The sequence below is a fragment of the Dipodomys merriami genome, unplaced genomic scaffold (assembly GCF_024711535.1).
Source record: "Dipodomys merriami isolate MVZ:Mamm:240054 unplaced genomic scaffold, mDipMer1.0.p SCAF_106, whole genome shotgun sequence".
Taxonomy (NCBI): Eukaryota; Metazoa; Chordata; class Mammalia; order Rodentia; family Heteromyidae; genus Dipodomys; species Dipodomys merriami.
In genome coordinates, this window is record NW_027202338.1 from 999,642 (window position 1) to 1,019,952 (window position 20,311).

At 54.9% G+C, this 20,311-nt stretch overlaps 1 protein-coding gene across 2 annotated transcripts; it reads left to right on the forward strand.

Annotated features, from left to right (window-relative positions):
- Window positions 1-239: 239 nt before the first annotated feature.
- On the forward strand, window positions 240-14,723 carry LOC138812781 (transforming growth factor beta-1 proprotein). Of its 2 annotated transcripts, none has more exons than XM_070000965.1 (7): window positions 240-1,425; window positions 4,631-4,791; window positions 5,919-6,036; window positions 6,979-7,056; window positions 7,471-7,621; window positions 13,264-13,417; window positions 14,382-14,723. In XM_070000965.1, exons 1-7 carry the CDS (start codon window positions 1,065-1,067, stop codon window positions 14,538-14,540), a joined length of 1,182 nt encoding a protein of 393 aa, XP_069857066.1. In that variant the 5' UTR covers window positions 240-1,064; the 3' UTR covers window positions 14,541-14,723. The 2 variants fall into 2 exon arrangements, with proteins under 2 accessions (XP_069857066.1, XP_069857057.1); XM_070000956.1 differs by having other exon boundaries at window positions 399-1,425; window positions 7,474-7,621.
- The last annotated feature ends 5,588 nt before the right edge of the window (window positions 14,724-20,311 follow it).

A 20,311-nucleotide genomic window follows, 5' to 3' on the forward strand; every position in this document is an offset into this window, starting at 1 on the left:
GATCGCCGGGCCCGCATCCCCGGGCCGCCTACCCCCCCCCCCCAACCCCCGCGCCAACCCCCGCCGCGCCGGGCTCGCCCCGGCCGCCAGGAGGCAGCACCCCGCGGGCGGGGCGGGGCCGGGGCGCCCGCCCCCTCGGGGCCGCGGGGACCCCCTCGGAGCCCCCCGCCCCCCCCGGGGCCGCTCCCCGCCCCGCGCGCTTCCTGGGTGGGGCCGGGACGGCTTCAAAACCCCCCGCCGCCGCCGCCGCCGCCGGTCCCAGCCGCCGCCGCCCTTCGCGACTCGGACCGGCCCCCTCCGCCTCCCGCCGCGGAGCCACCAGACAGCCAGGGCCCCCGGCCGGGGCGGAGGCGGGGGACGCCCCTCGGGGCACCCCCGGGCTCTGAGCCGCCCGCGGGGGCCGGCCTCCGCCCGGGAGCGGAGGAAGGAGCCCGGAGGCCGCAGCGCCGCCGCCGCCGCCGCCGCGGGGAGCGGGAGGAGGGGCGGGAGGAGGGACCGGCGGGCTGGGAGAAGACGAGAGAGAGAGAAAAAAAGTTTTGAGACTTTTCCGCTGCCGCTGGGAGCCGGAGACGCGCGGGGACCGCTTGGCACCGGGCTGCCTCCCACCCCGCCCCACCCCCGAGGACGCGGGACCTGGGGGCCCGGGGCGCCCCCCGATCACCGGCTCCGGCCCTGACCCCCGACACGGCGCTCCCCGGGCACCCCCGTTCCGGACACCAGCGCCCCCGGAGCCGCCAAGGCCGCCTCCCGCCAAGACTTCACCCCAGCCCCGGGGCGCACCCCCAGCACGCCGCCCGGAGCCCGGCACCCCGCACCTCGGGACCCTCGGCTCTCCCGGAGACCCGGCGGATCGACGTCAGACCTGCCGCTGCGCCCCCTTTCCAGACCACCCGCCCTCGGGCACCCGCCCTCGCCCCCAGCTCGCAGACCGAAAGCCCGGGTCCGGACCTCCTCCGCGAGACCCCGGCGGCTTTCCTCCGAGCCGGGGATTCTCAGCTCGGCCCCGGGGGTCCCCGCCCAGCCCGCCGCGCCCCCGGCCGTGCCGTGGGGGCGCCGCCTCCTCCATGCCGCCCTCGGGGCTGCGGCTGCTGCCGCTGCTGCTGCTGCTGCCGCTGCCGTGGCTCCTGGTGCTGACGCCGGGCCGGCCGGCCGCGGCACTGTCCACCTGCAAGACCATCGACATGGAGCTGGTGAAGCGGAAGCGCATCGAGGCCATCCGCGGCCAGATCTTGTCCAAGCTCCGGCTGGCCAGCCCGCCGAGCCCGGGGGACGCGCCGCCCGGCCCGCTGCCCGACGCCGTGCTCGCGCTCTACAACAGCACCCGCGACCGGGTGGCCGGCGAGGGCGCCGAGCCCGAGCCCGAGCCCGAGACGGACTACTACGCCAAGGAGGTCACGCGCGTGCTCATGCTGGACAGCCAGAACCGTGAGCACCCCGGGGGCCTGCGGGGGTCACCGGGAGGAAGCCACCGGCCCAGGGAGCCGGCTGGGGGCGCCGGGACGTGTGTGTGTCTGTGTGTGGACTGGCGGGGCGGGAGGGGGGGAAAAGCGGATGGCGCTGAACCCCAGACCTTCAGGCGTCTGGCGATGGGGAGGAGATAATGGAGAAGGTCTAGAGCAGAGCGCAGGGTCGCGGGGCGCGGGGGACAGCCCCTCATTAGAGAAGCAGTGGGGGTGCATGAGTGGGGCAGGGCCCCCTCTTTGAGGTACGCTGGAGTGCCGGGTTCCTGAGGTTCCTCGGTAAGAGAGAGTGGGAGGGGAGCCTGGGGAAGCAAAGACCTAGCTTTTGATGGTTAAGAAAGAAGAGAGTGTGACGCGGAGCTGGGATGGGGAGGACTGGGGAACTGGGGTGCAGTGTACCCCAGGAGTTCCAGGAAGAGCCCAGAGGGCGCCAGGAACACGTGGTGTGTGTGTGTGTGTGTGTGCGCGCGCGCGCGCGCCTGGAGGGGGGCGTCGTGGTTTGGGGTGGGGTGAGGTGATAAATATGGGAGGACAGGCTAGCCAGGTCGTTAGGGCAGAGGTGCAGGAGGGACCGCTCCCAAAAGAAGGGGTACACGGAGAGGTATTGGGGTGCTGCGAGTAGACGGGACAGAAGAATCGAGAGCGCCCAGCCGGGAGGAAGCGAGCCCCCAGGACATCTCGAGCACTGGGGTTGGGAGAAAAGGGGGAGTCAGGCGTGGGAAAAGGGGGGATCCTGTGCCATCCAGGCCCAGCGGCCAGTGCCTGTCGCCCCAAGAAGGGAGTGAGGCCCCGGGGTAAAACGTGGGGTGTGTGTGTGTGTGAGAGAGAGAGAACTCTGAAGAGGAAGCTGGGGGGGAAAAAAAACCCGAATTCGTAGGGCCCCCCCACGTGGGTGCCACGCGCGAGGGCGGAGCCCGCGCTTCCGAGGAGAGCCTTGGAAGGGCCCCCGCGGAGCAACCTGAACCCCCGAAGTCCCAGTTCCTCTGGGGGGGGGAGGCTGGGGAAACCCCAGCGCCCGGCGGCCTGGCCTTCCTCCCCTCCCTTTCCTTCCCGTGCCCCGAGGAGGCGGGGATCCCGCGTGCGGAGCCTGGGGCGAGACGGGGCAGGTCCGGCCCCGCCCTCGCCCAGCAGCGCCTTCCTCGCCGCCAGCCTCACCCAGCCAGGGCGGGGCTAACGCGGGACCACGCCCCTGCGGCGCGGGGGCGGGGCCAACGCGGGGCCACGCCCCTTCAGCACCCACTCTGGACCCCGCGTCTCTCAGTTCCTCTTAGTTTCACTTTCTCCCTCCCTTTGGGGTGTCCTTCCGCACCCACTTTGTGACTTCAAATGACAGCCCCACTTGCTTCCTTTTTTTCGTTATATACATAGAGCTTGTAACTTTTTTTTTTGGTCAGTTGTGAGGCTTGAACTCTGAGCCTGGGTGCTGTCCATGAGCTCCTCAGTTCAAGGCTAGTGCTCTACCACTTGAACCACAGTGCCACTTCTGGTTTTCTGGTGTTTCATTGGAGACAAAAGTCTCACAGACTTTCCTAAGCCCAGGCTGGCTTTGAACCGTGATCCTCAGATCTCAGCCTCCTGGGTAGCTAGGATTACAGGTGTGAGCCACCAGGGGCTTGGCTCCGATCCTTTTTATTCCCTGCGACTTTTTCTATTTTTCCCACTTGATTTTTCCTCTTAGTTGTCTCTCAGCTCATATGTGGATCTTCTGGTGTCTGCTTCCCCCATCTCTGCCATCTTTATCCTCCCATCCTGCCTCCCTCATCTTAGTAGACCTCTTCCTCTACTGCACCCCAACCCTTCCTGGCCTCCCTTCTCTCCCTATCTGTCACCCCCAGCCAGGGCTTTCCTTTCCCTTTGGGTTTTCTGGATAACCACTGGACCCAGAATAGGTCTTGGGGGATGGTGTGGGAGGTGGTTAGGGGAAGGAGGGTAGGGGGGCCATGGGAGCTTTTGCCCTCCATCCTTCATCAGATTCCCTGCTACCTTCACACACACACACACACACACACACACACACACACACACACACACACACACACTTCAGGAGGCCCTAAACAACTACCACAGTTGATACTGGAGCTCACAGCCTGTCCCTTTATTTCCAACCTCAAGTTTTCCCTGGACTAGAAAAACAGTGTGTGTGTGTGTGTGTGTGTGTGTGTGTGTGTGTGTGTGTGTGTGTGTGTGTGTGTGTGTGTGTGTGTGTGTGTACACCCATACTGGTACTGTAACTTGAGCTCAAGACCTGGGTACTATCCCTGAGCTTTCTCACTCAAGTCTGGCACTCTACCACTTGAGCCATGGCTCCACTTCTGGCTAATTTTTTTTGGTGACTAATTGGCGAGAAGGGTCTGACAGACATTTCTGCCTAAGCTACCTTTGGGCCTTGATCTCCAGATCTCAGCTTCCTGAATAGCTAGGATTACAGGCGAGAGCCACCAGCACCAACTAGCTGCAAGCCACGCCCTACTTCAGTTAGGAGAGCCCAGGTTCAGAGATGGGGGATATAGTGCCCAGCATCACACAGCTGAGAAGCTGAAGAGGTCCTAGAGAATACCAGTGCTGATGCTCTGCCCTGCCCTATCTTACCCCTTTCTCTGCCATTTAATTTACATCAGAGGTGCAAAGCCCTGGAAAAGCTGGGAGTAGGCAGAAGAGCCTCCGTGGGGGACACATGATGTTTTTTGGGAGAGAAGAATGGGCAAGACTGCATTCTACAGAGGAAGAAACAATGCCAGATGCTGGTGGCTCACACCTGTCCTCCCAGCTACTCAAAAGGCTGAGATCTGAAGATGATAGTTTGAAGCCAGCCTAGGCAGGAAAGTCCTTCAGATTCGAATCTCCAACGAACTACCAAAAAGCCATAAGGGGAGGTATGGGTATGGTTCAAGTGGTAAAGTGGCAGCCTTGAGTGGAAAAGTCAGGAGCTTAAGGCTATGAGTTCTAGCTGCAGTATTGGCACACACACACACACACCACACACCACACACACACACACACACACACACACACACACACACACACACACATCTACATCTGGAGGAGAGAAGCCCCGCCCCCAAGGCATGCCCTTCAGCTCCAGAATCCCTCCCCCCAGACATGAGGTGTGTCTTCTCTCTTCATCCCTGCCAACCTCTCGCTCTCTTCTTCTCTGTACTCCTCCTTCTTAGAAATCTATCGAAATACTCAAAACGTCGGACACAGTGTATATATGTTCTTCAACACATCAGAACTTCGGGAAGCGGTGCCTGACCCCTTGTTGCTTTCCCGGGCAGAGCTGAGATTGCAGAGGCTCAAGTCAAGTGTGGAGCAGCATGTGGAACTCTACCAGGTGAAGCCAAGAGCCTGGGAGGTGTGGTATGGACCACTCAGCTCTGGCCACGGGGTTGCTGGCAGGCCGCAGGGTCTTCATAGATATCTGGCCTACAAGGATAGAAGGGTGCAGACATTGAATCCTGGAGCTCTTTACAACTTTCAGACACTGGGGGCTGGGAAGGTGGCTCAGTGGTAGAGCGCTTGCCTTGCATGCCTGAGGCCCTGGGTTCCATTCCTCAGCACCACATAAGCAAAAAGAAAAAAGCCGGAAGTGGCTCTGTGGCTCAAGTGGTAGAATGCTAGCCTTGAGCTGAAGAGCTGAGGGACAGCGCCCAGGCCCAGAGTTCAGGCCCCATGACTGGACCCAAAACAACTTTCAGACACTGAAGTTGGGTATGGTGGTGCACACTTGTCATTCCAGATACAAAGGAGGCAGAGAGCCCAGAGGATTGCTGTTTGAGACCAACCAAGGCAAAAACTTGAGGTCTTACCTGAAAAATAACCCAAGGGGTGGTAGCTTGGATGATAGGTGTGAGCCACGGCTACCAGCTCTCAAATACCTTGTAACTAAAATCCTTAGAAAGTTGTGGAACCCCATGTGCAGCAACCCCTAGAGTGAGCAATGGTGGCTGTGGGGAAGGGGCAGGCCAAACTGCACAAAGCCCAGAATTCTCTCACAAGGGAAGAAACTGAGGTGGACTTCAGAGAGAGACAGTATAGCCTTGGGCTCTTTCTTTTTTTCCCCCCTTTTATCCTTCATGGGGCTTGAACTCTGGGCCTAGACTCTGGGCTTGAACTCTGGTCCCTGAGCTCTTCAGTTCAAGGCAAGCACTCTACCACTTTGAGCCACAGTGCCACTTCCGGTTTTCTAGTGATTAATTGGAGATAAGAGTCTCATGCACTTTCCTGCGCAAGCTGACTTTGAGCCTTGATCCTCAGATCTCAGCCTCCTGAGTAGCTAGGATTATAAGTGAGAGCCATCAGTGCTCTAGACTCTTTCTGTGCCTTTCCTTTTGGATGTTGGGGGTGAAGGTAGAAGCTCCTTTGGGAGAGCTGATAGAATTAGGGTGCAGTCAGTGTCTGTGGGGATATAATGATATCACTCTCCTATTTTTCCCCCCACCCGGTTATATGGTCCTCCAGAAGTACAGCAACAATTCCTGGCGTTACGTCAGCAACCGGCTGCTGACCTCCACGGATTCCCCTGAGTGGCTGTCTTTTGATGTCACTGGAGTTGTGCGACAGTGGTTGAGCCACGGAGGTGAGATTCCTTATTCTGTCAACCTGTTAATGGGGCTGGCCTCTAGTTCATCCTGAGGTGCCCTTGTCTAACACCCCTGCACACCCATTGCTGGTGTCAAAAAGCTATGTCTGGGAAGTGGAGCTGTGGCTCAAAGTGTTAGAGTGCTAGCCTTGAGCAAAAGAGCTCAGGGACAGGGCCCAGGCCCTGAGTTCACGCCTCACAACTGCCTCCCCCTCCAAAAAAAAAAGTGTCTATTTAAAAAAAGCTATGTCTGGCTTTTTATACACACACACACACACACACACACACACACACACACACACACACACACACACACACACACACACACACACACACACACACACATGCTACTCAAAACAGGCCCCTCCAGAAGGGCATTGGTGGCTCACACCTGTAATCCTAGCTACTTGGGAAGCGGAGCTCTGAGGATCTTTGGTCCAAAGCCAGCTCAAGGCAGAAAAGTCCATGAACTCATATCTCCAATTAACTAACAAAGAACCAGGCCAAGGGCATGGCTCAAGTGACAGAGTGCCTGCCTAGCAAGTATGAGGCTGTGAGTTCAAACTCTAGTATTGCAAAGCAAAAGAACAAAACAAATAAAGCTTGCCGGTGGCTCACGCCTATACATCCTAACTATTCAGGAGGCTGAGATCTGAGGATTATGGGTCAAAGCCAGCCTGGGCAGGAAATCCATGAGACTCTTATGTCCCATCAACCACCCCCAGACTGGAAGTGGAGCTGTGACTCAAACTGTAGATGCTAGCCTTGACCAAAAGAGCTCAGGGACAGTGCCCAGGCCATGAGTTCAAGGCCATGTTCAGATATGACAAAGAAAAAAAACTGCAGGGAAGGAGCAAACCCTCGGGGCTCCTTCCTCCCTCTCCCCTCAGGCTGGGTGAGCTGTATCCTCAGACTGTCTTCCCTTCTCCTCTCCCACAGATTCAATAGAGGGATTTCGCTTCAGCGCCCACTGCTCATGTGACAACAAAGATAACATACTCCACGTGGACATCAACGGTGAGGCTGACCTCCACATGCATGTCCACGTGCATGAGTCCACATGTGTGCGATGGGTGCACATACATCCACATACACTCGTGTGTGCACACCGACACATGGGCATGCACGAACACACATGTGCAAGTATGTACATGTGCATACACGTATGTACAACTGCACATGTGCGTGTCCATGTATGTTGCTTATGTGTGTGCGTGCTCGCGTGAACATACATGCTTGTGTACCTGCACATGCATAAATGTGTGTACATGTATGCACACTATGCAATACACATGTGTGCACTGTGCACACACGTTTGTGAGACCTCATTAGCTACCTGCCTACTGAACATCCCTCCTTGTATGTGTCTGTGTGTGCATGTATGTGCATGGGCACATGTGTGTGCCTGACCCACTGACTCCCAAACCCAAGCAGGAGTAACTTCCAAGCGTCGAGGGGACCTGGGACCCATTCATGACCTGAACCGGCCCTTCCTGCTCCTCATGGCCACCCCTCTGGAGCGGGCTCAGCCGCTGCACAGCTCCCGCCACCGCCGAGCTCTGGACACCAACTACTGCTTCAGGTGAGTGCGCAGCCTTCAGCCTGGACGCCTGCTGTCTGTGTGTCTTTTTTTTTTTTTTTCCCCTAGTTGTAGGACTTGAACTCAGGGCCTAGGTGCTATCCCTTTTTCCACTCAATGCTAGTACTCTACTAGTTCATTGGAGATAAGAGGCTTGATCCTCAGATCTCAGCCTCCTGAGTAGCTAGGATGAAAGGCATGAGCCACCAGCACCGGGCTTGTCTGCGTGTGTTGAATTGAGCTAATCTCCGTGGGCTTAGAAGGGGGTTTGGGGAAAAGTTTTCAGTTCTAAAATGCTGGGGTGTGGGGCCAGGGCTGCTATGCTGTGGAGATCAGGCTGTTTTCTTGCTGGAGTGTTGGAATCAGAGGCTGTTGAGCTGGCTGGGCAGGAAGGGTTGGACAGGTGTTTTATTGGATTTGTTCTTTCCTTTTTTGTATCAATACTGTGATGTGAACTCATGGAATTTTTTTTTCCCTCAAGGCTAACACTCTTCCACTTGAGCCATATATCCACTTCTGGCCTTTTGCTAGTTAATTGGAGATAAGAGTCTCATGGACTTTCCTGCCTAGGCTGACTTTGAACTTGCAATCCTCAGATCTCAGGCTCTTGAGTAGCCAGGATGACAGGCACTCTGCTTCTTGTTGGATCCTTACAGGGTTAGCAGTTGGTGTTCTAGAATGCTGGGATTCTAGCATGCACATATTCAATGTTGGGTTGGGGTCATGGCACAACTGGTAAATTGTTTGCCTAGTATATCCATAAAGTCCTGGATTCAATCCCAAGTACTGTGAACAGAAAAACAAAATTTTTTGGGTGCCGGTTCTAGGGCTTGAACTTAGTGCCTGGGCGTTTATTCCTGAACTCTTTTGCTCAAGGCTAGCACTCTACCATTTTGAGTTATAGCTCCACTTCTAGATTTTGAACCATGATCCTTAGATCTTAGCCTTCTAAGTAGCTAGGATTATAGGCCTGAGTCACCAGCACCCCAGCCTCCTCAAGCTTTTCTGCTCAAAAGTAGCACTCTACCATTTGAGCCAAACTCCACTTCTGGCTTTTTTTTCCCCTGCCAGTCCTGGGCCTTGAACTCTAGGCCTGAGCACTGTCCCTAAACTAGCACTCTACCTCTTGAGCTACAGCACTACTTCTGGCTTTTTCTGTTATTAATGGGAGATTAGAATCTCATGGTGTGTGTGTGTGTGTGTGTGTGTGTGTGTGTGTGTGTGTGTGTGTGCGTGCGTGCGCGCGCGCGCGCATGTGTGCATGCATATACATGCGTGCATGTGCAAGTGCAGTGTGTACACACATGCACATCAGTAATGGGACTTAAACTCAGGGCCTTTGCACTGTCCCTCAGCTTTTTCATTTAAGGCTGGCCCTCTACTACTTGAACCACACCTTCACTTCCAGCTTTTGGGAGGTTAGTTGAAGATAAAAGTCTCACAGACTTCTTACCCAGTTTGGCTTTAAAATGTGATTCTCAGATCTCAGCTTCCTGAGTTGCTAGTATTACAGGTATGAGCCACTAGCCTTGAGAGAAAAAAAGAAAGAAAATGGGGCTGAGAAGGTGGCTCAGTGGTAGAGTGCTTGCCTTGCAAGCATGAGGCCCTGGGTTCAATTCCTCAGCACCACATAAGCAAAAAGAAAAAAGCTGGAAGTGGCGCTGTGGCTCAAGTGGTAGCATGCTAGCCTTGAGCTGAAGAGCTGAGGGACAGTGCCCAGGCCCAGAGTTCAGGCCCCATGACCAGACCCCCCCCCAAAAAAAAAAGAAAAAAAAGCTCAAGCCAGGTGCCAGTGCCTGTAATCCTAGCTACTTAGGAGGCTGAGATCTGAGGATCACGGTTCAAAGCCAGCCCGGGAAGGAAAGTCCGTGAGACTCTTATCTCCAATAAATCACAAGAAAACCGGAAGTGGCTCTGTGGCTCAAGCGGTAGAGCACTGGCCTTGAGCTGAAGAGCACAAGGACAGCACCCAAGCCCAGAGTTCAAGCCCCATGACCGACAAAAAAAAAAAAAAAAGTTCAAGGACTGGACCAAAGCCCTGAATTCAAGCTCCAGGATTGGCACACACACACACACACACAAAATCCAGGCATTGGTGGTTTACACCTACAATCTTAGCTACTTAAGAGGTTGAGATCTGAGGTTGAGATCTGAGGATTCTGCCAGTCCACTCAGAAAAGTCCCTTGTGACTCTTATCTCCAATGAACTACTCAGAAGCTGGAAGTGGCACTGTAGCTCAAAGTGGTAGAGTGCTAGCCATGAGCAAAAGAGTCCAGGTACAGCGCCTAGTCCCTGAGTTCAAGCCCCACTACAGACAAAAAAAAAAGCATAAGTGGACCCTTGGATTTCTGCAGTCTCCAGAGATAACTGATAGGAGTCCTGAGTGTTGATTGGGTTAGGAATGGTGGGATCCTGGGCTGGAGCATATACAAAGAGTGGAGGTGGGGAATGCCAAATGCGGGTAATCATGGAGTGTTGAAAGTCTGTTAGAATGTTTGAATCTTGGAATGAATCTTCAGCAAGTTGGCAGGCCCGGCCTCCAGGGTGATGGGCTAGAAACTGAAGAACGTTGGAAGGCAGGATTAAAAGAGAGGAATTCCAGAATGCCATCATCATCATCAGTAGTTGGCAAGTCGTAATCCTGGAAAGTAAAATCCTGGAGAGTTTCACTCCGTGCTGGTGCTCTACCATTTGAGTCACAGCTCCACTGCCAGCTTTTCGATGATTATTTAGAGATAATTCCTTCTCAAGTTGGCTTTCAACCAGGATCCTCATATCTCAGTCTCCTGAGTAGCTGGGATTACTGGCATGAGCCACTGGTGTTTTCATTTTATTTATTTATTTATTTTTCTTTTTGGGTCGGTTGTGGGGCCTGAACTTTGGGCCTGGGCACTGTCTTTCAGCTCTTCAGCCCAAGGCTAGTGCTCTACCTTTTGAGCCACAGCGCCACTTCTGGCTTTTTCTGTTTATGTGGTGCTGAGGAATCAAACCCAGGGCTTCATGCATGCAAGGCAAGCACTCTACCACTGAGCCAACCTCCTAGCTCACACTGGTGTTTTTATTTTTTATTTACTTATTTTTTTTTTGGGTCCGGTCGTGGGGCCTGAACTCTGGGCCTGGGCGCTGTCCCTCAGCTCTTCAGCTCAAGGCTAGCACTCTACCACTTGAGCCACAGTGCCACTTGCGGCTTTTTTCTCTTTTTTTGCTTATGTGGAGTTAAGGAATCGAACCCAGGGCCTCAAGCATACAAGGCAAGCATTCTACCACTGAGCCACCTTCCCAGCCCCCCACTGGTGTTTTTAAAATACATGTAATGGGCTGGGAATGTGGCTTAGTGGTAGAGTGCTTGCCTAGCATGCATGAAGCCCTGGGTTTGAGTCCTCAGTACCACATAAACAGAAAAAGCCAGAAGTGCTGCTGTGGCTCAAGTGGTTGAATGCTAGCCTTAAGCAAAAGAAGAGCAAGGACGGTGCCCAGGCCCTGAGTTCAAGCTCTAGGACTTCAAAAACAAACAAACAAACATATTTTATTGACTTATGTATTCCACATTTGGTGATTACCTACTGTGTGCCAGGCATTTGGAGACAAAATAGAATTTCCTGTGTTCAGAAGGAAAGCAGATAGCCTAATAATCCAACAGAGGATGATAAGAAGGAAAATAAGTCAGAGGAAGGAGACAGAAAGCAATGGATCTTGAGAATTGTTTACTTTTCCTATTCTGATTAAACTGTTTTTAGTCTGGACAGTCTGAAAGACAGAAAAAGCAATTCAGTAGGTTTCCATGATCCATGCAGCGTGACAGTTACCCGGATTTCACTCCATTTCACACAGGAACAGTCCCATAGTTTCTCACAACTGCAGTGCCATATTCCACCGAGTGGATTTAACCATCAGTGGGATTGACACATTGGCTAGGAGAGCTCAGAAAGAAATGAAGAAATGATGCCTGAAGAAATGATCTTCCTTTGTGTCATTAATATTTTTGGAGCGCCTATGGCAGGCCAGGCCTAGCTGTAAGGCTCCGAGTGACAAGCCTTTGAGCCATGAAGTGAAAGCACCAGCCAGAGTGGCAGCTGAGTAGGCCAGGCAAAGAAACAGGAAGCGGAAAGGCCCTGCGATGGGACTGGATTTAAGGCACAGACCGGAAGCCGATGTGGCCGGTCTGAAGTGGGAGTTGATTGGAGAAGAAGCTGAGATCAGCCAGCTGCGGTAGCACCTTGAGGCTTCTGGCAGGGACTTGGCATTTGCCATGAGTGGAATGGAGTGCAGAACATGACATGACAAGCTACAGCCTGTGGCCTGGGAAGGTATTTTTATTCATTCAGCAAACATGTGTCCCACAAAACCAGCACACATGGAGCTACGTTATTACTCCTTCATGTGATTGATTGCGATGTCTTTTGTGTATTGTAATGGTCTCAGCAAGGGGCTTAATTCTGGTTGATGATGATCACTACTCATTGCTGCTGCTTTTGAGTGTGTGTGTGTGTGTTTGCGCATGTGCACGCACATGTGTGAGTGCTTGTGTGTGCATGCACTGGTCCTGGGGCTTGAACTCAGGGCCAGGGTGCTGTCCCTGAGCTTTTTTGGTCAAGGCTAGCACTCTACCACTTCAGCTCCACTCCTGGCTTTTTGGTGGTTAATTGGAGGAAAAATTAACACAGGGAGCTGGGTATCTGTGGCTCATGCCTATAATCCTACCTCCTCAGGAGGCTGAGACCTGAGGATCAAGGTTCAAAGCCAGCCCAGGCAGGAAAGTTCGTGAGATTCTTATTTCCAAATAACCACTAGAAAACCAGAAGTGGTGCTGTGTCTCAAGTGGTAGAGCACTAGCCTTGAGCTGAAGAGCTGAGGGACAATGCCAAGGACCAGAGTTCAAGCCCCATAACTGACAAAAATAAATATATATAATATATAATATGTATAATCTCTCACAGAGTGCTTGTCTAGCATGCATGAAGCCCTGGGTTTCATTTCTCAGTACCAAGGGCTGGGAAGGTAGCTCAGTGGTAGAGTGCTTGACTTGCATGCATGAGGCCCTGGGTTCGATTCCTCAGCACCACATATGCAAAAAGAAAAAAGCCGGAAGTGGCACTGTGGCTCAAGTGGTAGAGCGCTAGCCTTGAGCTGAAGAGCTGAGGGACAGCGCCCAGGCCCAGAGTTCAGGGCCAACGACTGGACTCAATCATTTCTCAGTACCACATTCACAGAAAAAGCCTGAAGTGGTGCCATGGCTCAAGTGGTAGAGTGCCAAGTCTTGAGCAAAAGAAGTTCAGCAACAGTTCCCAGGCCCTGAGTTCAAGCCCAGGACTGGCAAATTTATATATATATATATAAAATCACAGATTTTCCTGCCAAGGCTGGCTTCAAACCATGATCCTAGAATCTCAGCCTTTTTTTTTTTTTTCCCGATCCAGTCGTGGGGCCTGAACTCTGGGCCTGGCACTGTCCCTCAGCTCTTCAGCTCAAGGCTAGCGCTCAATCTCAGCCTCTTGAGTAGCTAGGATTACAGGTGTGAGCCACTGGCGTGCAGCCCTTTGCAACTGTGATTCTTGTGGAGGTAGAATGAAAAGGGGAGACACACAGGTGAGGGAGGTAGGATTTGGCCTTTGCCAGCTCCTGACCATGTTCCTCTTGCCCACAGCTCCACTGAGAAGAACTGTTGTGTCCGGCAGCTGTACATTGACTTCCGTAAGGATCTGGGCTGGAAGTGGATCCATGAGCCCAAGGGCTACCATGCCAACTTCTGCCTGGGCCCTTGCCCTTACATCTGGAGCCTGGACTCACAGTACAGCAAGGTGGGTCTGGCCTCACCCCTCAAGGGCAGGCAAAGGGACACTAAGGAAGAGGAGAGAGAAAAGGGGGTAATACCAACCAGATAAGCTGGTGGGGTAGGGAAGAGATGGAGAGATGGAACGGGAAGAGACAGAGATGGGGGAGACAGAGAGATGGGATAGGGGAGACAGATGAGAGACAGGCAGAGATGAGGAGATAAATGGGGAGACACAGAGGGCTGGGGAAACAGGCAGCGATAATGACAGCTGTAGCTGGGTGCTGGTGGCTCACTGGTAATCATGGAGTATTGAAAGTCTGTGTTGGAATGTTTGGATCTTGGAATGAATCTTAAGAAAGTTGGGGCCCAGGGGCTGGTGGCTCATGCCTGTAACCCTAGCTACTCAGGAGGCTGAGATCTGAGGATCACGGTTCAAAGCCAGCCCAGACAGGATAGTCCATGGGACTCTTATCTCCAATTAACCACCAGAAAACCGAAAGTGGTGCTGTGGCTCAAATGGTAGAGCGCTCGCCTGGAGCTGAAGAGCTGAGGGACAGCGCCCAGGCCCAGAGTTCAAGCCCCATTACTGACAAAAAAAAAAAAAAAAGCTGTAATCTTAGCAACTCAGGAGGCTGAGATCTCAGGATCACAGTTCAAAGCCAGCTCGGGCAGGAAGGTTGGTGAGACTCTTATCTCCAATAAACTCCTCAGAAAAAGCTGGAAGTGGTACCATGGCTCAAAGTGGTAGAGTGCTAGCCTTGTATGCAAAGAGACTCGGGGACAGTGCCCAGGCCCTGAGTTCAAACCCCAGGACTGGCAAAAAAAAACAACAATATGTTGAAAGACACTGAGAGACAAGCAGTGAAGAGGACAGACAGAGAGATGGGGACGTGGGGGTAAGAGGTGTCCTTCAGGGGGGCCCCTCTGCACCCCGACCTGTGCCCTCTCCGTGACGCCTGCGCCCTGGAATCCTCCCCTCTCCCCCACAGGTCCTGGCCCTGTACAACCAGCATAACCCGGGTGCGTCCGCCTCGCCATGCTGTGTGCCTCAGGTGCTGGAGCCGCTGCCCATTGTGTACTACGTGGGTCGCAAGCCCAAGGTGGAGCAACTGTCCAACATGATCGTGCGCTCCTGCAAGTGCAGCTAGCCCCGCCCACCAGGCCTGACCCCGCCCTCCCAGCCTGGCTCCCCCCCATCCATGCCCCACCCCGGCAGGCCCGGCTCCGCCCACCACCCCCACGCCATGCCCCTGCCATGCCCAGGGACTGTATTTAAAAGGACACCTGTGCCCCAAGTCCACCTGGGGGGGCCCATTAAAGGTGAAAGAGGACTGATGGTGGTCTCCATGTCATTGGGCAGGCATCAGGTCTCTCTCCTCTCCCCCATTCATCTGCCCATCACTTACACCCCTGTAGGCACAGGCAGGGGCCAGGATGATGAACCTTAATTAGATCTGCTTACCCAGCTAAGTGCCTTCTGTCAAGGAATTCCTGCGTCATCTTAGCAACAACCGAGGCAACAGAGTCAGACCACCCCATCTCCCGAGTGAGGAAAAGAAACTAAGGAGCCAGGCTCCGTGATATACGCTTATAATCCCAGCACTCAGGAGGCTGAGGCAGGAGGATTATAAATTCAAAAGATGAGGGAGCTGCTGAGGGAATTCCAGGACAGTCTGGGTTACATGGTCGAAACTCTGTCCCAAAGAAAGACAGAAAAAGAAAAGACATCCAGCGTTCCAGTCGACTAGGAATCTACTTTCGGGGAGAGAGACAGCAAAATATAATGGTTCAGGGATAAATAGTAGGAAGCAGTGACAGAGAGGGCTGGTTAGTGAGGGTAGAGAGGATTGCTGGGAGGAAGTGTCAGGAGACTTAAGGAAACCAAAAAGGCCAGCTGCCTAGGGGTGACTGGGGAGGGGTTGTTCCTGATAGACTAGCAAAAGGAAAGACCAGAATGGAGTGTGGTGACTCATGCCTGTAATCCCACTTTCTCCAGAGGTGATTGAGAGGGAGGATCACAGTTGGAGGCCAAGCCAAAAAAAAAAAAAAAATTGAGAGTCTTCCTTCTCAGAGAGAAAGCTGAGCACGGTAATTCCATGCCTGTTATCCTAGATGCGGAGGAAAGATTAAGTAAGAGGATTACGGTCTAAAAACAAACCGAAGATACTGTGATAGGAAAAAAAAACGCTAAAAACGACTAGAGTGTTGCTCAAATGGTAGGCCTGCCTGTCTAGCCATGCCTTGACTTAAAAAAAAAAAAAGCCAAGACCGGAAGTGAGGACCAGCTCTGGGAGGGGCAAGAGGCTGGCGTGGCTGGGAGATGTGAGCAAGAGAAGGGTGTTGGGGGCTGAGTCAGATGGGAATGCTCACTGGCCGGAAAGTAATAACAATCCACATGCCAGGTGTGTGGTTCTAGCTCACCGCACTCTTCCCACAGCCACTGAGCGTGGCTGGGCCAAGTGCAGCCTGGGGCCAGCCCCGGCTCACTGGCTGATTTCATAAATAAAGTTACACTGGATTCCAGCCAGGTTCTTCCATCGACATAACTGCTCGTGGTCACTGCTTTAGCAGAATTGAGAAGAGGCTTTTCTGGCAGAAGCTTAGCCGGGTCCTGGTGGCTCATGCCTGAAATCTTAGCTACTCAAGAGGCTGAGATCTGAGGATTGGTGGTTCAAAGCCAGCCTGGGTAGGAATATCCATGAGACTCTCTAATTTCTAGTGAACCAACTAAAAGGCTAGAAGTGGAGCTGTGGCTCAAGTGGTAGAATGTTAGGCTTGAGCTAAAGAGATTCCAGGGAAGTTTAAGCCCCAGGACTGGCAAAAAAAAGTCAAGCACAGAGAGTTTAAGTTACTTTGTGAAGCTCACAGAGCTACTAAGGGGCAGAGCTAGGATTTGAACTCAGGGTCTGTGTATGTAAGCCCTCCCCTAGGCCATGGGAGCTTGGTGGGACATGGGAGCTACGGCAGGCCTGTGAACAAGGGGGAGTGAGTTGATCCACCCAAGGGGTGGACGGTTGTGGAGACCCGCTGATGACTTCTCCCCTGCTTCCTCTTTCTGGGCCTCTCAGCTTCCTCTCCACCCAGCTTTCACTTCCTCCCTCCCCCTGCCTTTCCCAAGCCCCTCCATGTCTTCCTGGTGCAGGGATCGTCTGTGAAAGGGGGCAGAGAGACTGGGCCTGGGGGCCTGAGGGCCATTGGCAGCAGTGGGTTGGGGTGAGAGAGGGTCCTGCCACCCCCTCCCTCAGTCTCTTCCTGTCTGGGAGCCACAATGGGCGGGGTATGAGTGGCGGTGGGGCTGCCTTTGTCACCAGCCTTGTGTGTGCAGAAACCACTGAGGCTGAGACTTGGACACACACACACACACACACACACACACACACACACACACACACACACACACACACACACACACACACACACACACAACCTCGCCTTGATAGACACCTGGATAGCGGTATATCCCAGGATAAGTGGACTGTGTGCAGTCACAGTCCCACAGATATAAACAGACACAGCGTCACCCCATCCCATAAACACAGCCCAGCCCCGCAGCAAACTCTGTTAGGACATGACACCAGTCAAAGGAGCCACACAAATAGATTCCATAGGGTCACTTCGCACCAGACATGGCTCCAGGCCGTGTCACACAGACACATAGCAGAGCGTCAGAGCCCCGTCAGGAAATGAGGCCCCCTAGCCCCCGCCCCGCACTTACACAAACATCCTCCATGGGTCATGGTCACCGTGTGACCTGCCAGAGCCCCACCCACGCCACCCACGGAGCTGACACATGTCACAGTCCCAGACCGAGGCTGAGGCCGGTCCTGCGCACTGTCTGACAGCTCTCACCCTTCTGTCCCTGCCTAGGGAGCCCCACATGGCCCCACAGCTGGCCATGCTGAGCGTCACCCTGAGCGTCTCCATGAGACCCTGGGGCTCCCTTCAACCCTTGAGGTCTCCAGTCACCCTGAGGGCCCCCATTACACTCCAGGGGCCCATATTTAGCAGTTTGTAGGAACACCCCCCCCCTCCCTCAGAAGTCTTGAGGTCCGTTCAGGCCTTAAGAGCAGGAATACTGGCTTTGTCCGACTCCTGCAGTGAGGTTCCGTTGGCAGGGGTGAGGGTGCTGGGCAAAGCAGGGCGGGCTCAGCACCCGTGTTGGCCGTGTGCCCCCTGCCCTGCCCCCCTCCCCCCTGCACCCCAAGCCCTCTGGGTGGCCTGGCCCTGACCCAGTCAGGACACGCCTGCCCTGCCCGCCTGCACGGGCTGACCGCAGGGCAGGGGGTTCAGGGTGCCCCCCTGCTCCCTCCTGGCCGCACCCCTGTTCCACCTCTGCGGGCATCAGCCAGGGGCTTTGGGGGAAGTTGTGGGGGGGGAGCTTGGGTTCCGGGTGGAGCCTGGGCTTCCTGTCCGGCATGACAGGAAGCGGCCCCGGCCAGCTAAGTCTTCCTGCCCCCTCGAGGGACCTGTGGGGACCAGGGCAGGGTGGGGTGGGGGAGGGCACCCCACTTCCCGCATCTCCACAGGCTTGTCTCAGCTGTAACTGGGCAGGTATCCTCTGTGCTGTGCGTGTGATGTGTGTGCAGCGTCGGGGGCCCGGCAGCCTGTGGCCTGGCTGACACGATCATTTCAGGGTGTGCGTCTCCAGCACGTGTCCGGCTCCGTGTGTGAGGCTGTGATGAAAGCTGGGGCCTTTCTGTGTCTCTCTCCTGGCACTGATTGCTCTGTGTGTGTGTGTGTTCTCAGCATCTTTACAGTTCTCTGGGTGTGAACTTCTGCATTCTTAGTGTCATTTGTATCATTTGTACTTGAAATCTAGGTGCTTACTGCATGTATTCTTGGGTCTGTGAGAAAGATGGTATTTGGGGAAGCTAGTGATACGTTTTACTTTTTTTTTTTGTCCTGGGGCTTGAACTCTGGGCCTGGGCGCTGTCCCTCAGCATTTCAGCTCAAGGCGAGTGCTCTACTATTTGAGCCACATGGAGTTGAGTCTCATGGACTTTCCTGCCTGGGTTGGCTTTGAACCACAATCCTCAGATCTCAGCCTCCTGAGTAGCTCGGATTACAGGTGTGAGCCACCAGCAGCTGGCTTTCTCCTTTCTCTCTCTCTCTCTCTCTCTCTCTCTCTCTCTCTCTCTCTCTCTCTCTCTCTCTCTCTCTCTCCCTCCCCCCCTCTCTTGTATGCATTAGTACTTGGGCTTGAACTCTTGCCTTCAATCCTCTCTCTTTTTTTTTGGTATGCTGACCATGGGGCTTGAAATCACAGCCCAGATGCTGACCCTGAGCTTTTTTTCCTCAAAGCTGATGATGCTCTACCGTTTGAGCCATAGCTCCATTTCCATTTTTTTTTTTTGGTGGTTCATTGGAGACAAAAATCTCATGAACTTTTCTGCCCCAGCTGGCTTCAAACCTCCATCCTCAGATCTCCGCCTCCTGGGTAACTAAGATTACAGTTGTGAGCCCCTGGTGCCTGGCTCCCCCCACCCCCAGCCCATGCCTGGGGTGCTCTACCACTTGAGCCATGCTTCTAGTATATATTTTTGTTGGTTAATTGGAGACAAGAGTCTCAAGAACTCTCTGCCTGGACTGGCTTCAAACCACAATCCTCCAGGTCTGAGCCTCCTGAGTAGTTAGGATTACAGGCATGAGCCACTGGCACCCAATTGCTCTATTTTTGGTGGTAATGGGGCTAAAACCCTGGGCCTGCAGCTTGCTGAGTGTTTGTCCCACCTCTGTGCCATGCCAGGTCCCCAGGTTAGAGGTGAGCTTGCTGAGCACTTGCTGGGGGCCCTGTTCTGTCTGGGCTGGGGTCTGGAGCAGGTGGAGTCTGCTGGGTGACCCCACTGTGGGCGGGGCTTCAGTGAGGGGGGCTGAGGTGGATGGGACGGCCCTGGGGGTCCCTGTCCTGTCCCATGAAACGCCTTGGCAGCGGTGTGACCAGTGCTTGCGGCGTCCCCTTGGCTGGCTGGTGCCACGCTGGCTTGGGTTGGCGGTGGCAGCGGGGCAGGGCCGGGCAGGGGCTGTGGTGGGCACTGGCCCCATGCCCAGCTCCGGTATAAATATCCCCAGGCTGCTGGCTGTGTTTACTCGGCCCCGGTCTGGGGGCGGCAGTGGCGGGCAGGTCCCGGGCCACAGGACAGACATTTCCTTCTCCCAGACAGCCACGCAGCCTTCTGCCCCCTCGTGGGTGGGGACCAGACGGTGACCCTTCACTCTGGGGTCCCAGGGATCACCAGTGGAGCTCTGACCTAGACTTCCCAAGGCTGGGAGGCAGACACGGAGGGAGGGGGTGGGGCCAGGAGGCAGCAGCGAGAGGGACAGGAAAAAATGAGGGTGAAGATGAGAGGAGGGAGGGTTGGGGCAAGCGGCGCGGGGGGGGGGGGATCACTCTGACAGTGACAGAAGCTGGGGTGTGGGGCTGGGAAGAGAAGGCAGAGGTGGAGAGAGAGGAAGAGAGGAGGCTAGGGGGGCAGCCACAGGTACTGAGACATGAGGGGGAGGGCAGTGGGGACAGACAGGACCTTGGTGACCAGGCGTAGGGGTCGACCGGGGCTCGGGGGGGGGGTGAGAATGTGGGTGGCAGCCGGGGCAGGACAGACAGGAGACACAGGGGTGGGGGCTGGACGTCATCAGAGGGGCTCTCCCTCCCTGACTCAGCCACTCCGCCCACCCCATCCCCAGCGTGTGTGCATCTGTGTCCCGTCTTCATGGGGGCTGCTGTGACCAGGGGGGGTGTCTGCAGCCCCAGCCCCATCCCCAGTCCCGTCTCCACCTCCCTGTCTCCTCATCTAATCCGGGAGACCTGCCGGCCCACCTCTCGCCCAGCCTCCGCCATCTGACTAACCCCGACTGACTCAATGGCTGCCCGCGCCGCTCCTCTCCTGTTACATAACACAACAAACTCAGGGCGGCAGCAGAG

Coding starts and splice junctions, on each gene's coding strand:
- LOC138812781 (XM_070000965.1), top strand. CDS start 1,065: ATGCCGCCCTCGGGGCTGCGGCTGCTGCCGCTGCTGCTGCTGCTGCCG. Junction 6,037..6,978: donor ACAGTGGTTGAGCCACGGAG/GTGAGATTCCTT, acceptor CCTCTCCCACAG/ATTCAATAGAGGGATTTCGC. Junction 7,057..7,470: donor ACTCCACGTGGACATCAACG/GTGAGGCTGACC, acceptor CCCAAACCCAAG/CAGGAGTAACTTCCAAGCGT.